Below are 22,868 nucleotides of genomic sequence, written 5' to 3' on the forward strand. Positions count from 1 at the left end.
CATCCTGTTGAAACTCCCTTAGGTGAGGCAGAGAGAAGCCTCCCTGGTTCCTGGCACATAGTAGCTTAATAATAATGAATAAATAAATATCAATAAATATTGCTGGAACTGAATTGTGTGCAGGCCATAAGGTTGATGGGAGGGAAGGAACTTCATGTGAATTCAGTCCAGAATTCAAGGTGGGGAGCCTGTGGGTGGGTACCACCCAGGGCCAAGTGCTAGGAGCTGATGGGGCCCCACCTTTCCGGGTGTGCCTGCTTTGAAACCTGGCAGCCACCCCAGGTTCCTCCCTGCTCCTACTCCCCTCTGTTCACTCTGCCTCCTCCTAGACTCCCTTGAACCGGCTCTACCTTTTCCCTTGTCTTCCTCCCAGCAACCATATTTCCAGTCCAGACCACTGCACTATTGTATTTGAAATCCTTCTCACTTCCAACCGACTGCACAAACCACATTAAAGTGATATTACTGAGACCAAAATGGTGAGCGTTCTCCCTGCTTGAACTCTACCATGCATCCCCATTGCCCACAGGATAAAATTCAAATTATTTAAAAAATGACATGTAAAGCCCCATGAGATCTCCATGCTCCTGTTTTCCTCTCTTTCATTTCTTACTCACTATCCCCACCCACCACTCTGTGCACTGGTCAGACTGAACTGTCCACTCATGGAAAATGCCAAGCACCCTTTATCTTCGAGGGTTTTCTATGTGTATATGCTTTCAGGGTGGAAATTAGCATTGTCTCATAGACACACATGCACACACACCTTGTTTCCTCCTGCTTAGTCTGGTTAATTTCTAGTTCTTCTTTAGGCCTCACGTTAGACACCACTAGTACTGGGAAACTGGCACTTTCCTCCCTCCCCTCTTCACCCCCCAAGACTGGCCTGGGTGCCCCCCCCCCCAGTCTCCCAGCTCCCTGTGCTCCCCAGGCTTTTACAACATTGACCGCTTGCCTTTGCAATCCCAGTTTTTGCTCCCCCTGGAGCCTGCTCACTTCTTCAGGTCTCCCAGGACCTGGCCCAGTGCTGGCACATGGCAGGCGTGTAGCCATAACCAGTGTTGGCCAGAGCCCACCTTTGTTCGGCATGTGCTATGTGCCAGACCCGGGAGGGTGCCTCCAGTCATACATGCAGTTAATCCTCCCGTGGCTGAGTAGCACCCAGGATCTGTTCCCACCTGTCTGCTGTCCTTTGGAGGCAGGAAGCTAAAGCCTCACCTCCCAGACCAACTCCTTTGGGAGTAGAGGGTTCATATTGTGATCCAACACGAAGACCCTCATATGGGGTTTGGAAGGTGGAAGGGAGCCTTCCTGCTGCTTTGGCTGCTCCCTTCTGGCCAGCAGGGTCATACAGATGTGCATCTTTTCCTGCAGTGGTGTCCAGTGTGTGGTCCCCACCCACCGCAGCAGCAGCAGAGGTCCTGCCTGCTCTCTGGATCACAGCCATGTCAGTGTGTCCTGAACCCAGGAGTGCCAGTGGCAACCTCCAGTTGCCCACCTTCCTCTCCTGCCCAGGCTGAGGGAGCAGATCTTCTGGAGACTCAGCCCTTCCTCCTCCCCTCCCCGATCCAGCCATCCAGCCAAAATCCTCTGTATCAAATCACTTTCTGCTCAAAATACCTCGACTGGTTCCTATTTCCAGCACTGAACTCTGGCTGATACGACCATTCTTATCTTATTTTACAGATGAGGAAACTGAGGCACAGAGAAGCAAAGTGATCTTCCCAGAGCCACACAGCCAGTGAGTGGTGGGGCCAGGTCTTCCTGAGCCCAGAGCCCACTGCCCATCTTGCCTGGGTGAGTATGTGTTGGTGTTGCCGGGTGTGGGCGGAGGCTTTCAGGCAGTGGGTGGGGCTGACTCCCATGGCAGGTCCTGAGCAGACTCCCAAGGTGTCTGTTCCTTCCTGAGAAGCACAAGCAGCTCAGCTTCCTGGGGACTGACCCCGAGGTCGGGGCTGGCCCGTAGGGGAGGTGTGGGGCAGGGAGGCTGCTGAGAGAGCCCAGGCTGTCTCGGTGCCACCTGCCAGGGTTGGAGCTGATCAGCAGTGTTTGGAGAAACATTTCAGTGATGAGTGCAAAATCACGAGACGGGGATGGGGAGGTGGAGGTGTCACCAGGGTCAGGAGGCTGACATGGTGGCACCACCTTGGTGAACTTGTGGTGCTTTGTTCTTATCAGTGGCCCAGGGTTGAATGGAGCCTGAGAGCCGGCCAGACATCTGAGGCTCGTGTGTGTGTGTGTATGTTAGAGAATTCACAGGGAGAGTATGGCCTGCACTTAGATGGACTGTTCCTGCAAGCATGCTGCGCATACTCCCTCCTGTTAGGCAGCTAAAAGTATAGGGGAGGCGAAGGATTGTCTAGGGAGGAGAAAAGTAAACCCAGAGGAGTTGACTGATGCTTCAAGTACTGAAAGAACACCAGTCTGTGTCTGACTACATCTGAGGACACCGAGCAGGGAAGCCAGTGGGCCAGCCGCTCTCAGGAGACAGAGCCTCCTCTGAAAGAGTCTCCATTCATTTACTCACTCTTTCTTTCATATTTGCCCTTTGAGGCTCATTCCTTTTTTTTTTTTTAATTTTTTTATTGAAGTGTAGTTGATTTACAACGTTAGTTTCAGGTGTACAGCAAAGTGATTCAGTTATTCATATACATATATATTTTTTCTTTTCAGAGTTGTTTCCATTATGTTATTATAAGAAATTGAATATAGTTCCCTGGGCTATACAGTAAGTCATTGTTTATCTATTTTATATATAGTAATGTGTGTCTGTTAATCCCAAATCCCTAATTTATTCCTCCCCGCCCTTTCCCCTTTGGTAACCATAGTTTGTTATCCATGTTCATGAGTCTGTTTTTGCTTTGTAAATAGACATTGTATCTTTATTTTTAAATTCCACATATAAGTGACATCATATGATATTTGTCTTGCTCTGACTTACTTCACTCAATATAATAATCTCTAGGTCCATCCATGTTGCTGCAAATGGCATTATTTTATTCTTTTCTATGGCTGAATAATATTCCATTGCATGTATATACCACATCTTCTTTATCCAGTCATCTGTCAGTGGACATTTAGGTTGTTTCCATGTCTTGGCTACTGTAAATAGTACTATGAACATTGGGGTGTATGTATCTTTTTGAATTAGAGTTTTCTCCAGATATATGCCCAGGAGTGGGATTGCTGGACCATATGGTAAGTCTATTTTTAGCTTTTTAAGGAACCGTCATACTGTCTTCCATAGTGGCTGCATCGTTTTACATTCCCACCAATAGTATAGGAGGGTTCCTTTTTCTCCACATCCTCTCCAGCATTTATCATTTGTAGACTTTTAATTTTTTAATTTTATTATTATTTTTTTGTAGACTTTTTAATGATGGCCATTCTGACTGGTATGAGGTAATACCTCATTATAGTTTTGATTTGCATTTCTCTAACAATTAGTGACGTTGAACATCTTTTCACTTGCCTATTGGTCATCTGGCTGTCTTCTTTGAAGAGATGTCTATTTAGGTCTTCTGTGCATTTTTTGATTGGGTTGTTTGTTTTTTTGATATCAAGCTGTATGAGCTGTTTGTGTATTTTGGAAATTAGTCCATTGTTGGTCACGTCATTTGCAAGTATTTTCTCCCATTCTGTAGGTTATCTTTTCGTTTTGTTGATAGTATCCTTATCTGTACAAAACCTTTTAAGTTTAATTAGGTACCACTTGTTTATTTTTGCTTTTATTTCCATTACTCCAGGAGCTGTTTCAAAAAAAATATTGCTGCAATTTATGTCCAAGAGTGTTCTGCCTGTTTTCCTCTAGGACTTTTATAATATCTGATCTTACATTTAGGTCTTTAATCCATTTTGAGTTTAGTTTTGTGTATGATGTTAGAGAATTTTCTAATTTCAGTCTTTACAGGTAGCTGTCCAGTTATCTCAGCACCACTTATTGAAGAGACTGTCTTTTCTCCATTGTATAATCTTGCTTCCTTTTTCATAGATTGACCATAAGTGAGTTAATTTCTGGACTTTCTATCCTGTTCCATTTATCTGTGTGTCTGTTTTTGTGAGGCCCATTACTTTGATGGTCCCTTTGTGTGGTTGCCAGAAAAGATGATACAGGAAAAATGTGGGGTGAGAGGATGGCTGCTTCCCAGGTCTCAGTTGAGTCCTAGGACATGCCCTGCCAAGTGAGGGTCCTTGATTTCTAACAGCAAAGAATTCAAGAGCTAGCCATAGCAGAGTGAAGGTAGATTTATTCAGAGAGATACATACTCCATGGAGTACAGGCCGTCTCAGGCCAGAGAGGCCACAAGGCATGGGGGTGGGTGTTTAGTTCTGAGTGCGGTCCGTCTCACTCAGAATGGAGAATGGCCTCTTTCTTTCTTTTATATTTTAGCAAATGAGTGCTATCATGTAACAAGCATAATCAGATACTCCATGCCTCATAGAGACATTTCAAAGGAAAACACATTTTCCTGAGTTTCTTTGTTGATTAGTACCTTTCAATACACCGCCTTTCAGCAGGTGAACACTGTTGTCTTCGCAGTGACTTTAAGCGTGCTAGTTGCCCAAGTGAGGCCTGGGGAATGCTGCAGGGTTGCCCGTGCCTATAATGAGAATTTACATTCCTTGAGATTTGAGGTGACTCAGACATTAATTCTCCACTGCCACCTGTCTGCCAGCAAAAGTCCAGCCAAAAGGTAGGAAGGGGAGGGAATGTATGTGACAATGGGTGTAGAACACAGACACTTTTTCATTCATTTCTCTGAGGCCGCAGGGATCTATCTCTGGCCTTTCATCGTACCTGGGCTTGCGAAACACTGCTGGTAATTCACTTGAGTTCCTGAAATTCACCCTCTGGATTTTAGGGTCCTCATCACACTGTGCTATAAGCACTGATTTTCTTTTATTGCCCCCAACAAACAGAGCTTCATGAAAACAGAGACCAGTTCTCATTCACTTTCCTATCTTCCTAGCCTCATGCAGGACCTGGCACGTGGTCTGTGTTTAACACATGCTCGCCGGTAGGTTCTACCATGGCCCCACACAGCTCTCTCAAATGCTCTTCGTGAGAAATGCAGCCTTCCCTTTCTCTACGTAGCTCAGATGCCACCTCCTGCAGAAGCTTCCCCAGCCCCTCAAACCAAAAGGACTCAACAAATTTGCATGTTGTTCCCTCTCATCTCAAGAAGCTCACAGTCTGGAAGGGGTTTAGAAAAGCCAACTAAAGTGTACAATGCTCTGTGGTGCTAGGAAAAATTGTGAAAGACTTTAAAATGGGCAAAGGATCACTGGGCATTCTTTCAGCAGAATGCTGAGTTGTCTAGGGTTCTAGACTTCTGATTCTATAGGGAACTGACTGCATATTTAATTGTCTTTTGCTGGTCTACTTTATAACTCTGCAGGGCTGGAAGTTAACTTGTAGAGGGCTAATGTTGGTGCAGGTGTTTGCTGTCTCATGTGTGATGCAAATCATTCCTGTTCATGGTAATAGAAATGAGTTCTGTCTGGTAGAGAATAAATTTTCATAAGTCCAATTCTCATTTGAAAGTTGTAAAATCTTACTGGTTCTCTCCTTAACTAATGAGTCATATAAACATGTTAATTTTATTTCTGCATGAGTCATGATTTTACCATTTTGAAAATTATGCTTCAGTGGTAAGAACTATTCATGACAAAGGTGATAGAACTTCCTGAGCATTTATTATGTTAGGTACTATGCTAAGGTCTTTATAGTTGTTGCCATATTTAATCCTCATAGCAGCCCTATAAGGTAAGTCCTTTTATTAGCCCATTTTACAGATATAGAAACTGAGGCCTAGAGGGTTAAATAACTTGCTTAAGAACCTAGGCCACCCAGTGGCCTATCTAGAGTTTGTATTCAGAGACCTGGGATTTGACACAAAGATTCATACTTTAACTTAACCAAACACATAAAGGTGGTTAAAAACAATAGGAGGAATCAGGTAAGGCCTCCATTAGGAGGAGACATGAACCAAGTCTCAAAGGATGATTAGGAATTGGCTCAGAGGAGAAAGGAGGGAGGGGTTTCCAGGCACAAGTCAGCATGTAGGAGGGCAGGGATGTCTGTAACAAGGACCTGAAATTAAGGATCTAAGAATTTCAGTCGGGCTGGAGAGCAGGGTGTGGGCTGAGCACTGGGGCAAGAGATAAGACTGCAGAGCTAACAAGAAGGGCCGTCTAGGTCAGGCTAAGAATTTTGGACTTTATCCTCAAACTACAGGATTCAAAGGAGAGGAGGGAGTGACGTGATTAGATGAGTTTTCCTATTTTTGTCTTTATTTCTTTTATTTGAAGTTATCAAAGCAGCTGAGAAATTTGGCCTTTTTAGAAAAACCATTTTGGCGGTAGTGTTGAGCCTGGATTGGAGCTAGTGAGGGCAGAGACAGGGAAGCCTGTGGCAGGAAAAAGGAGGGCATGGGAAGGAGAAACAGGACAGCAGTTCAGTCCTGGAGTTTGGGCCACTTGATGAGGTATGTAGGGGTGGGAATGAGGAGAGGCGGGGAGGGGCTGGGGTGTAGGTAGTTTAGGAGCTCCCCCAAAGCTCAGAACACTGTTTCCTGCAGGCCTGTTCATGCTCATTCTCAGCATGAGAAACAAGATAGCACTTGGGATTTAAGTTGAAGCCTTGTTACCAAAGTCCCTAAAGCTCCCATTCTGAAAAGCATATGTAAAAAGGGCCTGACACAAAAACACAGGGGCCCTTTTCTTTTGGCTTCAAGGGAAAAAAAAAAAGATAGGAAAACAAAAATTAAACACAATGACATGAACCATTATAAACCTTCTCTTGGTAATTATGCACATACAGATTGTCAGCACACCAGGTGATTTTTAATCCCAGCCCAGTTCCCCTCCTGGCTTCTTAATGGCTGCTGGCCACTTCCTCTTGGGACCTGGCCAGAGTAAGCTCAGGAAATGCAAACTTTTAATTCTGGAATCAGTAAAGCATATTAGGAAAGGAAATCTCACAAGTGAAGAAATCACATTATGAATTCCAAAGCCAAGGAAAAGGATTGTAAGTCAGATTGTGAAATCACTGGAGACAGGACCCTTTTACTCACTTTGGTGCAAGTGATTGATCTGGTCTCTACTCCCCAAAGTTACCCAGGATTCTACTTTTCATTCTTGTATGTTTCTAAACCTCCATCCAGTACAACCTTCAGCTGTAGCCACTGAGCTCTCTGCAGTCGCTTTGCAAGCTTCTGACAGCAGGGGTTGGGAAGGGGGTTGCCCTGCTAGGATGAAGTCCCAGCTAAAGGATCATTGTTTTTCATTTATACCCATGTCCCCAGGATTTTGCATGAATCAGAAGATAGAACATACTTGAAAGGCCTTGGCACACCCTGATGAGCTATACAGAAATTACCAGCTGTTCTTTATTGTTCTGGCTGATGACTTAAATGACACTATTTAATTTTTATAACTACCGTGAGTTCAATACTACAATGCACTCAGCTGCATGCAGTGTACATTCACAATCCTCACAATAATTTTATTACATTTAATTTACCAGGAGGTTCAGAGAAATTAACTTACTCAAGAGGATATGCTTTTTGTCCTAAAACAAAGGCCCTCGTGAGATTGGGTTAGATTGGGTTAGTACGTGCTGTACCATCACAGCACTTACTAGTTAGATGAATCAATTAATGAAGGTTGATCTTAAATCCATTGCTCTGTTCTGAATACTACCATTTTCCTTAAAACTTACTGTTCATTGCCTTTCCCTACTGGAAAGTAAGATCCATGGAAAGATATATTATTTTGTTCATGGCTAGATTCTGAAAGCCCAGAACAATGCTTGGGAACTGTAAGGGTCCAATAAATACCTGTTAGTAAATAAACAAATGATAGCTGTGCAAACAAGCAAATTCTTTTTGTGACATCATAGTTTTTTTTTTTTTTTTTGGATGCTGATCTCAGTAAGATAACGTTCTGACAACTGTAACTAACGTGGCTAAGTGCAGAATGCTCTGGCTTCCTGAGTTAAATATTTACCTGTAGTTGAATAATGATCAAAAGAGGAACCACAGGAATGCTGTCCCCAGGAGCACTGACTGTGTCAGGAAGGAGTCACTAGTGGTTGCCACAGGCGGCCGTGGACTCTATACTCCACAGCTTTGTCCAGCACCAGCAAAATCATGCCTAGAGACCACTGTGCTGTTGACTTCCATTTTATTCACCCCCCCTTTTACCAGATGCAGTTCTTGTAGAAGAAAAAAAAAAAAAAAAAGTAACCTGTTTGTAATAATCATCAGCTTCATTTTCTTAGGAGTCATGTGTCTCTTGCCAAAACCCTTCTAGATCAAATGTACTGTTTTTTCCTCTTTGTAAACCAGAAGTATGTGCTTCATTATTTTGTTTTAGTATAAAAGTAACAATCACATCAACAACATTTGGAATATAGAAAAATTATCTCTAATTTTACCATGCTTACAAAATGCCTAGTATATTTGCATACATCCTTTATCCCCTGTGCATGTGTACATATGTATTATGAATACACACACACCATGGTGGTTTGCGTTCTGCTTTGTCATTTAACATTGTGCCATGTGTGTATCATCAGGACTTCATAGTCATCCATTTAAATAGTTATTGATATACATTTTAGAAATTTTCAAAGAAATTGATAATTTCAGACACCTAACTCTCTTATATAAATTCTAAATCTGGAATTCTTAGGGAAAAGATGTAAACTCATGGTATCTGACACATACTACGAAACTGCTTTGCCAACATGGCAACATGTAACAATTTATTCAGTCACCAAGTGATGATAATTTTAATCAATTATCAATGTAGGGAAAAATAGAAACCTCATCCATCTTTCAGTTTACATTTAAGAACACTGCTAGGGACAGAGAACTTTAATCATGATTGATTACCAGTTATTTTTCTTCTCTTTTAAAATCATCACAAATATTGAGGGGTGTCTCTTCCCTGTGGAGGCAGTGAACAGTTAAGAGTACCAAGAGCAAGGGTTTTGGGATTCAAATCCATTTTAATCAAACAGCTGGACATATATGCACCAACCCCATGAGTTGTTAGTTTCATCCATTCATTACCAAAGACAGACCATTCCATTTGTAAGACTAAAAGGAGGATCTGATCAAAAAGGAGAGTTTGCTCATTTCATTAATATTCTTATCTATGTCACTCCCACACTATCCTCTGAAAGTAAGGATCTACCCACCTTGGGAATCAGAAGAGCTCAATTTTTTCCCAAATATTACTTTTCTTTGATTTTTTTTTTTCAATAGTCAGATGCTTACACTTATTAAGCCCTTGCTTAACAGGAGCTGTCCCAACTAGCCTTCATGACAACCCTCAGGGGGTTGGTACTCATTATTAACACCTTACGGAAGAAAACACCTGATGCTTAGGTGTGAAGTCACACAGCCTCTGTCTGAATCCAGGCCACCTACTGTGTTAAGCACCAGCAGTCTGTGATGATTCCTATGCTAGCTTTAGGAAGTGAAGGTGATAAAGTCAGCAAAAAGTAAGTAAATCAATGCTGTTCACAGCAGGAGAAAAGTACTCTACCAGTCACGCTCATTTGAATGATTTTGTGACTATGGTCCAGACTAAATGGAGGAAAGGCTGACTGAATCTAAAACCCTAAAGCTAGAACAACACATTTCAGGAATGATGTACTTGAAACCTCTTTGCGTGCATCTAAAATCTGAAGCAGTGTGGTGTGATTGCTTACATTTGGATAAGCCAGGCAAGCTTGGCTGTCATTTCCTATCAGGTTTTCATAATGGCACAAGTCTATTATTAACCTCTTTCTTCAAGTGCCTGACCTGATTATTAAAACAAGGCATGTTACAAAGGTGGACATCCACTGTTAACGTTCACCTTTTCCCATCTTTCCAACTGAAAGTTTGCGGGTGGGGGGAAAATCTTAATAATTAAGTTTATTATACTGTGAACCATTTGCTAGGGAAAGTAAAACCCAGGCACAGGTTTTTCATATAAACCAATCAATCTCAAATTCAATATAATAAAACACTGGCTCATACAAAAATATTAAGTGGCTTTTAACAACTTTTTTCCTTTTTAAAATACAGGATTAATATTGACATATGTAAATATGGTCATCTTACCATGATCACCAGACACTGTCCAACCTATCAGGTTCTTAAATAATTGTCCAGTTTTGAATCAGGAGGCTGTTTCAGAATGTACCCTTGAAGAGTCCCAAGCCTTTTTGGGCACAGCTACTTAAAGAACTGTATGCTCTCTCTGTGACTTACAGAGACAGAGGGTGTGGGACAGAGGAAAGCAAAGATAGGTGGGTACTCTATGCATACATCTATTTTCTCAGAGCAGTCACTGAGAGTGTGTCACTGAAATAAAACTTAAGTCTAGTCAGACCTCCTGTGGAGCAAGGGATAACAGACTGCCCAGTCAGGAAGCCCAGATGCATCCAGTGTTGAACACAACACTGCAACACAGAGAGGATTAGCTACAAGGAGTAGATGGCAGACTAGGCCTATTACTGAGTTTTAGTGTTGGCTCTGTTACCAAAACTCATCTTGAATAAATCCCCTAAGCTGGTATCTTCAGTGGGAGAAAGTCAGCGTTGGATAGGGTGATAAAAGGTTTAGTCCAGCCTTGAACCAGTTTTTGAACTTTGCTTCTGAATACAGCAACTTCAGAACCCTTCCTTCTAAGAGGTGGTGGTCAATCTGCACCAAAAAACTCCCACTTCAAAAACAAGATTAACTAATGAAAAAAAAGACTAAGCAGGGTCTTATAGGTGTAGCTTGACACCTGGGATGGGGAAAGCAATCCTATACAACTGGTTTACTTTTTCCCCCCACTTTTTTTTACTTGTATTACTCAACTGACAGTAGAGTAGAGATTCTCATTTTTATAGAAGGGGAAAGATGAACAGAGGTTAGGTTCATGGAAAATGGCAGAGTCCAAACTGGAGCCAAGCCTGCCAACATCACAGCAGGCTCCTCCTCTAAAATTCTTCCTCCATCTGCCATGACACTTGGTCACAGAAAGGGAGTTTTCATTGTATCCTTAAGGTTAACTACTCTGGTTTCAAATTGCTTTCAGAAAGGTAGTTTCAAAATTCCTCTCCTACCTGCTTTAAAGAGGTAAAGAGAAAAATCAAAACAAACCATGTACACAAATCCCAAGCACTTAAGCTGAATGATTTAATATCAGCAAGGGCCAAATTGAATCTTGATAATAAAAATGGAGACATGCAATATTTTCCTCAAGAAAATAAACATTTGGAGGAAGAAACATTTCTTAAAAAAAAAATTTATTTTAAAAAGCCAGCCTCTTAAACAAGGTTTCATATCTATACTTCCATACTGTCAATTACAATATTTTAAAATACATTGAATATAATTCACTGAATGTCTATCATTATCTTCCTGCCTCAATTTAAAACATATCAGGTTAAAAAAATATTTACAGTTTTCATTCTGGTCCATCCTCCTTCCTGTCCTTATACTAAACCCATTTCTCTGCTACCTTTCAGATAAGTGAAAAGGGTCACAAAACCTTTAGATCTGTGTAAAGAGTAAGAAAATATGTCCAGTAACTCTAAGCAAAACATAATTTTCTTTAAGGCCTTCTCATAAAAAGGAAAAGGAGTTACTTATTGATAAGCCCACTTAGCAACTTCTCTCGCAGTCTTACCCTTACTGGTTTGCCTGGGCCAAATCTCTCTGGCTGTCTTTAATTAACGAACATTGAAAACACAAACAAACAAAAAACTGAACACACAAAGACAGTATCTCTCACACAATGCTAAGGTAGATGCAGATATAAATGGAACCACTATGAATCAAAGGGGAAGAATTCCAGGAAAAACAGAAAAAAAAGATTGCAAGTCTCACAGTTTAACTGAGGTTTTGAAAAAAACCTAAGGTGAATTCAGCTGCTGTTTGAAATATCTGTCTACATTTAATTTACTAAGGAGGCACAAATATATTGTTTTGTATATTTTAATACTAACTTTTACAGTGAAAAAACCAATACCATGTGATCTCAAAAGGGGCAAGGATCTATAACCACTCAAAATGTGTCTTTGGAAAGGGGAACAAAAATAGTAATTTAAGGAAGTCAACTCTCGAGCATTCGGCTTCTAATAAGCAACTCAAGATACTGGAGAGGTGTTGATGAGCACAATGCATCTAGAACAGCCAGGATGTTTCCAAAGTTTTATGCCTTAAATTTTCTAAATACATATTTAGCAAGCATATATGCCAGGCAACTATTGATGCTAGGAAAATATTTTAGTCAGGATATTATAAAACCCCCAACTTTAAACAAACATTTCTGTTCATAAATCTTCCAATGACAATGTCTGACAATATATTATAAATAACAATGAAGCAAGATTAATTTTAAATTTTAGATTTGCCTCAAACTAGTTGTTATTTTTTCCTTGTAACGGAATGCTTCAAATGGGTGAATTAAGCAGAATGGTTTAAAAAGTTAAGGCTCCCTAAAGAGTTCTAAAGAATAAAACTTAAGGCACATATTAAAATCTTCATGACACTGTTAAAAGCTAAGATTTAAACAAACAAACAAACAAATAAACAAACAAAAACCCAACTTCCTTCCCACATTCTTTTTCAACCACTCCCTCCCCAAAGGCTATGGTATTTTTAATTCAGACTACTGGTAAGGAGTGAAACAAAAATTCCATCAACGAACCCCTGCAGATGATTCCCACGCAAATGTCCAGTATTTGCATTGAGCACCACTGGTAGATCACAGGCCAATAGAATATTTCATGAGCTACTCCATTTACCCTTCAGCCCTGCAAGTTCAAACTGGACTCTCCTCCTCTTTGGGGCCTCCTTCTATGCCTTTCTGCTCTGGAGATTCTGCTGCATCACTGACTTCTTTTGGCTTCTCAGCAACATCAATACTGGTCTCTTCCTCTTTACTTTCCTTTTTCTGCTGCTTCTCTGCTTTCTGTTCTTTTGCCAGAAGTCGATAATTGATGCCCATGCCAATGAAGAGATAGATGCCTGAGACAATAAGGATTATGCCACATGCCCAGTATGTGTATTTATAGTCTCCATATATGTCATTCAGACTACCTAAAGATGGCGAAAAAAAAAAAAAAAGGTTATGTGGGTGAACAATTATATCTTTTCCCAAATAAAGCTCAAGGATACACTTAGAAAAATGTCCACCCAATCCTCAAAGCCCACGAATGAAAATTAAGTATAAAAAGGAACAGGTGAAAATTGTCTGATCTTTTGTTTATGACATCACACTGATTCTGGATGGCCTAGAATATTCTGTTCTTTAGAAACTTGAAAATAATTAAATCTCGGCAAATTTGAACTGGGAAAGACTTAGAGATCACATAGGATTAATTCTTTCAATATACAGTAGAAAAATTTGTTGCTCAAAAGAGGTTTGGGAGTCTTGTCCAAGGCCACAGAGCGATTTCCACCCTCTCAGGACAATGTTCTTTCTCTGACATCAGTGTTTCCCAAAGAGCAATCCTGTGAGCACTCATACTATGCTAAAATATTAACTGACAGCAATACCTTTACACCATTCTAAGTGCTTAATATTCACTACAGGAAGATTCTATCATCATTCCCGTTGTATAACGTAAAAACCAAAGTTCAGAAACCTTAAGTAACTTGTCCAAGGTCACAAAGTGACCTAGTGTGTGAAATAGGTTGGCTTGAAACCCACCAGGTCTGACTCAGGCCTCCACCCACAACTCTATGCTACAGGACACCTCCCTAATGTTTCCAAAGTCAAGCAAATTTGGAAATGACATATCATAGTCTTTTCTATTAAAGCCTTTTATGAGGTCTGATAGTAAAGAAACTCATTTACTTTGATGTTTCTGAACTTTTTTGGCCATGAAATCCTTGTTATAGTAAAATGTATTAGCATCTCTACAAACTAGTATTTCAAGGAATAAACTATGGAAAACTCTACACCCATAAAGAATATAATAACCAGTTCAAATAGGACTCCATACAGTTTTCCAGCTCAGGGCATCACTCACTCAGCAATGCTTATTGGGTCTCTATACACACACCAGGCACTGGGTCCACTAGGCCCTGAGTTAAGGGTGAGCAAAAGAGGGAACATCCATACAGTTCAGTGGAGAGGAAAAATGTTAACCCAGTAAGTGCATACACTGTGACAAGTGCTACAGGGAGGGCCTGAGAGCAGAGAATAGGAGGTTGAGGCCAGCAAGTAGGGTCAGGAGGGCTTTTCTTAAAGTGTAAATAAACTTCACCAAGACTTACAGGAGGATAGGAGTTATCTGGGAGAAAGGAGATGGGAAAAGTATCCAGGCAGAGAAGAGCTTGTGCAGAGGCGGGTGGTAGGAGGAAGCAGAGGGTGTGAGAGGGGAACCAGAGAGAGCAACTGAGTGGTGGGAATGAGGCTGGAGAGGTGGGTGGGCAAGGCCACACAGAGCCTTGCGGGCCATGGTAGGGAATCTGATCTTCACCCTAAGATGTGGGAAACAACTGGAGTGTTCTAATCAGCTGGAATATCAGGTTTGCATTAGCAAAGATAATTTTGCCAGCAGAGAAGAAAGGGGATTGAGGGCTGGCTAAGGTGGATATGGGTAGACCAGTTAGGAGGCTACTGGAGCAGCCCAGATACAAGACAGGAACTATGGATAAGGGTAATGTTGTCATGGAGAAAATGGGCAGATTAGAAAGAGCTTTACCAAGTGAAAAGTGACAAGACGTGGCAACTCTGTCGGGTATGGGGAGGAAAAGCGCAATATCAAAAGACAGCTGCAGGTCTTTCTTTTATGTATCACCACTCACCCCCCAAATCACACTCATACAAGCCTGGGTCACAACCGGGAGAGCCAATTATTTTTCACCATATGTTATATTTTAAGTTATTAATTTAAAAGATGAAGTATTTAATAACCTTAGGAAACAGTTCCCAATTATATACTCACTTACTAGCTCTGTGATGCAAGGCACATTATTTCACCTTTCGAAGACTATTTCTTCACTTACGAAGTAGGAACTGTAACAGTCCTACCTCATAGACTTGTAAGATATAGGAGGATACAGAAAATGGTTAGGGCAGTACTTGGTATACCATGGACACTCATGGTAGCTATAATTTATTATTTTAATTATTACTACTGAAATAAACTTCATTATTAAAATGCAATCACTACCAGTGCTTTAGAGGTAGAGTTGTATTTTACATGTTTTTCTACAGTAAGCATGTAAGTTTTATGAAAAGGAAACACTTTTTAAAACCAATGCTATTTGTAAAATTATTTAACTCCCCTTTCAGCTTGATGATTCATTTTAATTCAGTTCTGTAAGTATTTGAGCAATTATGCTGTGCCAAGCATTGTATCAGCACAGAGGGTACAGAAATAAGAAAGACTAGCCCTCTGCCATCAAGCAGCTCACTGATTCCTGCTTTCTCTCACCTTCCCAATCATCTATGCTTGTTTTTTAACAGAACCACAAAAATAGGGACATACTATACCTAAAAGCGGTGGCCCCAGGAGGACAGGACAGCATTCCACAATGGTCACCAATCCCACGGCACTAGAGAACCTCTGGGGTCCAACAAGGTCCATCAGTGTTTCAAATAATACTGAACTGAGCCATCCAAATGCAAATCCAAAGAATCCCGCGTAGACACAGAACCCTATATAGCTGGAGGATAAAGGTGCTAGCAGATGACATACTCCATTTGCAATAATGGAAGCAGCAAAAAAATACTGGACTCGAGGTCTTATCCACTTTGTGTTGGCTACAAGTCCCATAGAAGGCCTGGCTACCATGTCAACAAAAGCCAGAATAGAAAGAAGGAAGGCAGCTTTCTCACTAGAGTAATGCTGACTCTTGCCATAATTACTAAGAAAGACTAAAGGTGTAAATAGTCCAAAAAACATGAGCACATTTCCAGACAGGTAGAGCAAAAAGCCTCTGTGTGCAAACAGGGATAAGTCCAGGAATTGATTAAGTGTCTGGAAGACTGATCGTTTCTCTTCTTTGGGGTTTCCTCCAATAAGATCTGTATTTGCATCACTTGCTCCTTTTATTGCATCAGATTTTCCAGCTTCCTGAATGGATTCTTTAGACCTATGTTTCTCTGCAGTGCTTGGCTTGGGCCCTATAGGTCTCATCAGAGATCCTGCTACACAGCAGTTTAACAGTAAGCCCCCAAGAATTAGGAAGCTTCCTCTCCAGCCAAAGATGCCAAAGAAAGCCTGGTTCAGGGGGGCCAGGGTAGAGAGGAACACAGGACTGCCTGCCATGGCCAGTCCATTTGCCAATGGTCGCCTCTTGTAGAAGTATTTGCCAATCATGGTCAGAGCTGGATTCAAGTTGAAAGCAAGGCCAAGACCTGGGGAGAGGGGAAAAAAGAATCACAAACTACAATAAAATGTCAGAAATATATTCAGAATTACTTAACCAGACAAATAAATTAAAACAAAAGCTATATAATTCAAAATGATACAAATGAATAGGAAGACAATCTATGCTCATGGGTTGGAAGAATTAACATTGTCAACATGTCCTTATTACCTAAAGCAGTCTACAGGTTCAATGCAATGGCTATAAAAATCCAAAGTACATTTTTCACAAAAATAGAACAAAAAATTATAAAATATGTGTGGAATCATAAAAGATCCAATGTTCATATTCATAGCAGCATTATTTACAATTGCCAAGTTATAGAAACAACCTGTGTCCGTTAATAGACGAATGGATAAAGAAGATGGGGTGTGTGTGTATATATGTATATATGTATATATATGTGTGTGTATATATATATATATATATATATATATATATATGCAATGGAATACTACTCAGCCATACAGAAAAGATAAAATATTGCTATATCCAACATCATGGCTGCACCTTAAGGGTATTATGCTAAGAGAAATAAGTCAGAGGAGAAAGACAAATACCATGATTTCACTCATACGTGGGATATAAAAAACTAATAAACAAACAAAAACAAAATAAATTAACAAACCAAACTAAACAAAAACAAAATAAATTAACAAACCAAACTAAACAAAAACAAATATGTAGATATAGAGAACAGAGTAATGGTTACCAGAGAAGAAGGGGCTGTGGGGAGGGTGAAATGAGTAAAGGCAATCAACTGCGTGGTGATGGATGGGAAATAAACTTTTGGTGGTGAAAAAATAAAATAAAAAAAACCAGATGTCAGACCCCTTGACCCTCCTATGACTCTTTCCTCACATGTAAAACAGGCACACAGAACTGCTGTGAATAAAACAAGAGGCATATAACTCATAACAGTGCCTGGCACGTGGTTAGTAATCGATATATGTTAGTTATTTTATAATTGTTGTTTATATTATTTGCAAGCGATTAGCTATTTGTCAAATCTGGCAAATAACCTGAGGGATAACTGTAACCACAGAAGATCATTAAGTAGACAGTTATCAAACAGAGAGTTTTAAAAACAGTCTTAAATTAGAAAATGCAATACAAAATTATTCCTTTTACATACAGCAGCACCAAAAACTAAAAAATGTGCAATTTATAATGGCTACAATTGTATAACTTTCTGGAAAGGCCAGAGAATTAAAACCAACACACAAAATTTTGGGGTAATAAAACACAACATTGTCAAGATGTCAGTACTCCCCAAATGAATGTGCCAATCTAATGTGATTCCAATGAAAATGTCAGTGCATTTCACTCTGGAGATGAAGTAAAATGACTCTAAAACATGATTAGAGAATACATTAGAGTCAACAAGGAAGTTTCTGGTGATGCAGCAGGAGGAATGGGACTAATATTAGATATAAAAATGAACTTTTAAAAGCTACAATCATTAGAACAGTGTGACTCTGGCTCAGTAATAGGTAAACACTGATCAAAGAAAGGACAGAAAGTCCAGGAACATACCTGAAATATATATCAACATTTAAGGGAAGGTAAAAGTGACATTTTTAATTACTACAAAAAGAATTAATAAATGGTGCTAGTATCAGTAAATATTCAAATAACTTTTGGTGCTCTCCCTGGCCCCCTCTTGCTCCCTACTATTTATATCTAAGCTATTCACAGAGTCTTAAAACAATTAACCAGAGTAGGTCACTCCTGTATTTGAAACCTGCTCATGGCTTCCTGTGCATAACCTTTCTCCTGGCCTTTACCTCCCTCCCTGATCTCATACCAGACCATTCTTCCCTGTGCTAATAAGCATGCTGACTTAGGGCCTGTGTTCCCCTAGATTTTCACAAAGCTTGTTCCCCGCTGTTACTCAGATCTCTATTAAGGTCATCTCTTCAGTGAGCCCTTCCTTCCTTTTGCTGACTACCTAGTCCTTCCCTGTCAGAACATTTCGTTTTGAGGGTTTGTACAGCATTTACTGCTCCCTGATTTTTCTTATTTATCTATTTGTAAGTAGCTGTGTCTGACTCCTCCCATGAAAGGGCATGACTCTGCCCAACTTGTTGCCCTGTGCCCACAGCACAGAGCCAGTGCCCGACATACATGTATATGACTGTTGTTCATGATCTATTGTTAAGTCAAAAAAACTGGTTATAAAATATTTGATGAAGTAAATATTTTTTGTTCTGAAAAAAGTTGTATGTTTGCACATAGAAAAAAGCTGGGAGTGGGGAGGGTATAGCTCAAGTGGTAGAGCACACACTTAGCATGCACGAAGTCCTGGGTCCAATCCCCAGTACCTCCTCTAAAAATTAATAAACCTAAAATAAATAAAATAAATTAATTACCTCCCCACCACCAAAATGATATAATTAAATAATACAATAATGAGAAAAAAGCTGGGAGGGACATACATTAAAATGTCAATAGTCATTTATTAGTGACATTATGAATAATATTTATTTATCATACTCATCAGCAGTTCATTATCTTAATTTGGCCATTAAAACAAAGGGGAAGGAATTATCAAGGGATAGAGGATCCTCTATTCCTCGGAAATATATGTGAACTTTGTTATCAGATAATTCCTGCTTCATGTTTTGCTGCAATCGAAGTCTATTCCCTGTGAGAGGAACAGGTACTGAGGGAGAGCAGTAACCAGTGACCACCCTTGCAACAAACTACCAGATATATTTTATCCACAACCACTGACTATTCTTAGGACAAGGGATACAATCATTTATTTCAATTCATTCATTTATTCTACAATGAACACCAACTGTATGATAGCAATTTCTTTAAAATTTTGGTTTTCTAGTACCCTTAATGTATTTATAGCTATTCAAAATGATAATCAAGTAATTTCTATAAGGAAGGAATTTCACACAGAAGATCTGAAGGACCAATGCAGGTGAATACTAAATAGCCAGCAATGAATTAATATTTTAAAATGAATCAACTCACCTCCAATGACTCCGACACACAAGTAAAGTTCCTTCACAGTGTTACAGAAAGAAGCTGCAATCAAGCCACAGCCTGACAAGCAGCCGCCAATAATCATGATTGGACGACTGCCGTATTTATTCACCAGGATACTGCTGATAGGACCTAGGAGAGAACCCAAAATTTAGTAGTACAGAGGAAAGGAACACACCCCCTCACATGTACATAAGGCATTAACAACACTGAATGACAAGTCCTCCAAAATTAGCAGATACAGCAAAAGGCAACGATAAGAATATTGCTATCTATAATTATTTCATAGTCATAGGTATGTGTGCTGGAAAGTACAGACGCTAAAAATCATTAATTGTGTATCTTCTCTATCTTGAAATATTGAAAAGAACTTAATCTTTCTCTTGTAAGGTAGAACAGGCTGAAAACACCTTGGTAATGCATATTCATAGGCTTCTCGCTGTATCTAGGATATGATCACTATATATTTAGCAAGTCTGCTCTATTTTAATTTTGGACAGGCACAATGACATGATGAGATGATGTTAGAGTGTTCTTCACACATTATTATAAATGTGGCTTGTGTCATATTTTAAAAAAACAAAGGTTAAAATACATAATTATTTTTTCCACGTTAAGTAGTTTTGCAATTAGGACATCTAAATTTAAAACAAAACAAAATACCTGTTCCCAGTTACATGGAGATATCTCAGGTATTGAATTGAATGGAATATCTTTTAGGGTTAATAGGTTCCATGCCTGTTTTGTGGTAGCAACACTATGAAAAACTGTAGAAGATTAAGTCAGATGACTGCAAACAAAAAGTCACTGCAGTGCATCCGTGGGAAGGGGACACAAGGGAAAGAACTGATGTTTGAATTTACAAAGTCACAAAGCTAATGAGAACTGAGTTTCAAATCTAGCCCATTTTCTTCCCATTACATGTACTCTATTTTTGGAACTAAATTATTAAGAAGACATACAAATCATATTTTTCTTCTATTAGCACAGTAAATTCTGACCTTATTCTATTATTCTATACTTAGCTCCCTAGAAGATAGTAAGTCCTTTTTTAAAAACAGACATAGAATGTGCATATTCAGAATATACTGTTGATCATGTTGACAGATTCTATCTCCATAAACACTATGAAAAATTCTGCATTATTCATACTGTAGTGCTACTGTTCAGAGTTGCAGTATGGTATACTCAGATGAAAAGGACAGGCTATTGGGGGTAGGGGGGTGGGTAATAGCTCAGTGGTAGAGCATGTGCTTGGTATGCACGAGGTCCTGGGTTCAATCCATTAAAAAAAAGAAAAAAAACCTCCATTAAAAAAAAAGGCAGGTTCTGGCCCCAGGGAACCCAATTTCAAATTATGGTACGTATAATCAAAACGCGGTATGTATATACATATGTGTATATATATTAAAATGCAAGAAGGAATTAAAGCTCTTGAAAATCCTAGTGTTGCAGAGGACTGATTCTAAGGGGCTGGGTCAAGAACTGGCTGCAGGAGACACTTCAGGTCATCCAAGGATATGTATAAAGAAGTTTTCATTGATCTTCTAAATCTCTTTATGAAGATATTAGGCCACAGCTGGTTTGGAAATAATTTGAACTTATAGCTTGTAGAAGATGAAAGAATTAAATACTAAAAGAATATTCATTAAATATTTTCATATAAATTAGTCATTAAACAGTTTTTGTAGTCAGAATTACAAAGATCAAAAAATACTGCCACACTATTGACTCTGTGAAGTAGAAGTTAATACTGTAAAGTTTGTAGTATTTTAAACTCTAAACTGGCAATGTTAAGATGACATTACTGTGGAACTGAAACAGGTTTGTTTTGTTTTTTTTAAATAGAGGGGACCCAGGGCCTCTTGCATCCTAAGCAGATGCTCTACCTCTGAGCCATACCCCCTCTCTCCACTGGAACTGAAAAAAATGTAAATTTATATTTTCATGTTAAAAAAAAAAAGAAAAACTCAAATAAATAATCCAAGAGTAAGCAAATAAGATCTTCTCCTTTAAAAGGTATACTTATAATCTAATTAACATCAGTATGTATCTCTGAACCAAAGCACAGAAAGAAAGAAAGAGAGACAGAGAGAGATGGAGGGAGAGGGAAGGAGAAAGAGAAAAGAGAAAGTAAGGAAAGAAGGAAGGGAGAAAGCAAAAGAGGTGGAAGAGGGAGGGAGAGGAAGAGAAAGCAGGGAGGGAGAGGAAGATAAAGCAGAGAGGGAGAGGAAAGGAGAGAGAAGGAGAGAAGAGAGAGGAAGGAAGAGAGGACGAGAGGAAGGAAGAGAGGACGAGAAGAAGGAAGGAATAAAGGAGAGAGGGAGGGAGGAAGAAAACTAAGCCACTTACAACTCAAAACATAGTGTTGAGGGTGTGGCCCAAAAGCACAAGTTAAATTAAGGCAGTTGTAAAAGTAATGATAATCCTTAAGGGGGCATACCACCTAAGTCCAATCAATAAATATAACCCACTTAGGAAAAATTCTGCCACAAGGCTTATGATATGCAATTTGTCTTTCAGAGTTATTTCAGGAAAGATGGCCTCAATTAGCTATCATTAAAAATAGAGAGGGATACAGTTTATAGGTCTATTATGTCACATATTCAGAGAAATGTGCTAGTTATCTCTGGGTGTGGACAAAGAAGGAACTGTTTTCTCAAAAGAGTCATGTGCAATTAGCACTACTGACATCACTTACTTTTGATGCAAAATGCATGTAGCTCTCAAACCCTTTGGTATGTCAGAATTGCAACATGTGAACCTCTGGCTTGTAGTCAGCTTCAGACACACTGAGCACTTAGAGCACCTCTGGATAATATTTATACCGTTTTCTTCAAGCCATTACAGTCAAAACCTGATTAGAAATCCTGGCCAATGGAGTACAGAAGCCTCCACAGTTATTGGCTCTTGGAAGCTAGAAAATGTCCGAAGTCCCTCTGATTTCTCTGAGCTCATGAAAAAAGTACTACAATTTAGCACTTCTGTTCTTTTAAAAAGTACTTAATTTGATAGACAGAACAGGCACATGTTCAAAATTTAAAAGGCACAAAAAGATATACAGGGTGGAGGGTACAGCTTAGTGGTAGAGCGCTTGCTTAGCATGCACAAGGTCCTGGGTTCAATCCCCAGTACCTCCATAAAAAAATTAAAGAAAAAAAAAATCTAATTACCTGCCCCTACAAAAAAAAAAAAAAAAAAAAAAAAGATACACAGCAGAAAGTCTTCCTATTCCCAGCCACCTAATTTATCTCCTTCTATGGCAACCAGCTTACCTATTTTTCTGTGCAAATAAGTACTGCACTAAATTACGACTTCAAATACTTATTCCTATTTCATGAGTTTATGTTATTGTCTCAACAGGATTACAAATTTCCTAAAGGCAGGGATCACGATCAATGTTCTTTATCATTCACACTAGCCTAGTAAGGAATAGGTGCATAGGACTTAATAAATATTGGCTGAATCTGCCACTAGATTAGAAGCCTA

General features: G+C 39.6%; 2 protein-coding genes across 9 annotated transcripts in view; one reads left to right on the top strand and one right to left on the bottom strand.

Moving 5' to 3' along the window:
- LOC105079746 (myomegalin-like) overlaps window positions 1-22,868 on the top strand; it is a 90,688-nt gene that overhangs the window by 12,739 nt on the left and 55,081 nt on the right. For 6 of the 7 annotated variants that reach the window (XR_012509180.1, XR_012509181.1, XM_074370216.1 and 3 more), the window contains 2 exons: window positions 1,687-1,797; window positions 2,674-2,728. Coding sequence is in view for 1 of the 7 variants with exons in the window: in XM_074370214.1 (XP_074226315.1) it covers window positions 1,687-1,690 (4 nt within the window). In the remaining 6 variants the exon portion in view is untranslated. Of the gene's footprint in view, window positions 1-1,686; window positions 1,798-2,673; window positions 2,729-4,970; window positions 5,545-22,868 lie in introns of those variants that run through there. The other variant, XR_012509179.1, reaches the window with a different exon arrangement.
- The window catches only part of SLC16A1 (solute carrier family 16 member 1), a 29,791-nt gene continuing 18,085 nt past the window's right edge, over window positions 11,163-22,868 (bottom strand). For both annotated transcript variants that reach the window (XM_074370213.1, XM_074370212.1), the window contains exons 3-5: window positions 19,368-19,511; window positions 15,502-16,368; window positions 11,163-13,094 (exon numbers count right to left, since the gene is read on the bottom strand). In XM_074370213.1, the coding sequence (XP_074226314.1) occupies window positions 12,817-13,094; window positions 15,502-16,368; window positions 19,368-19,511 (1,289 nt within the window). In that variant the 3' untranslated portion in view covers window positions 11,163-12,816. The remainder of the gene's footprint in view (window positions 13,095-15,501; window positions 16,369-19,367; window positions 19,512-22,868) is intronic.

This window comes from Camelus bactrianus, chromosome 9 (assembly GCF_048773025.1).
Source record: "Camelus bactrianus isolate YW-2024 breed Bactrian camel chromosome 9, ASM4877302v1, whole genome shotgun sequence".
Classification (NCBI taxonomy): domain Eukaryota; kingdom Metazoa; phylum Chordata; class Mammalia; order Artiodactyla; family Camelidae; genus Camelus; species Camelus bactrianus.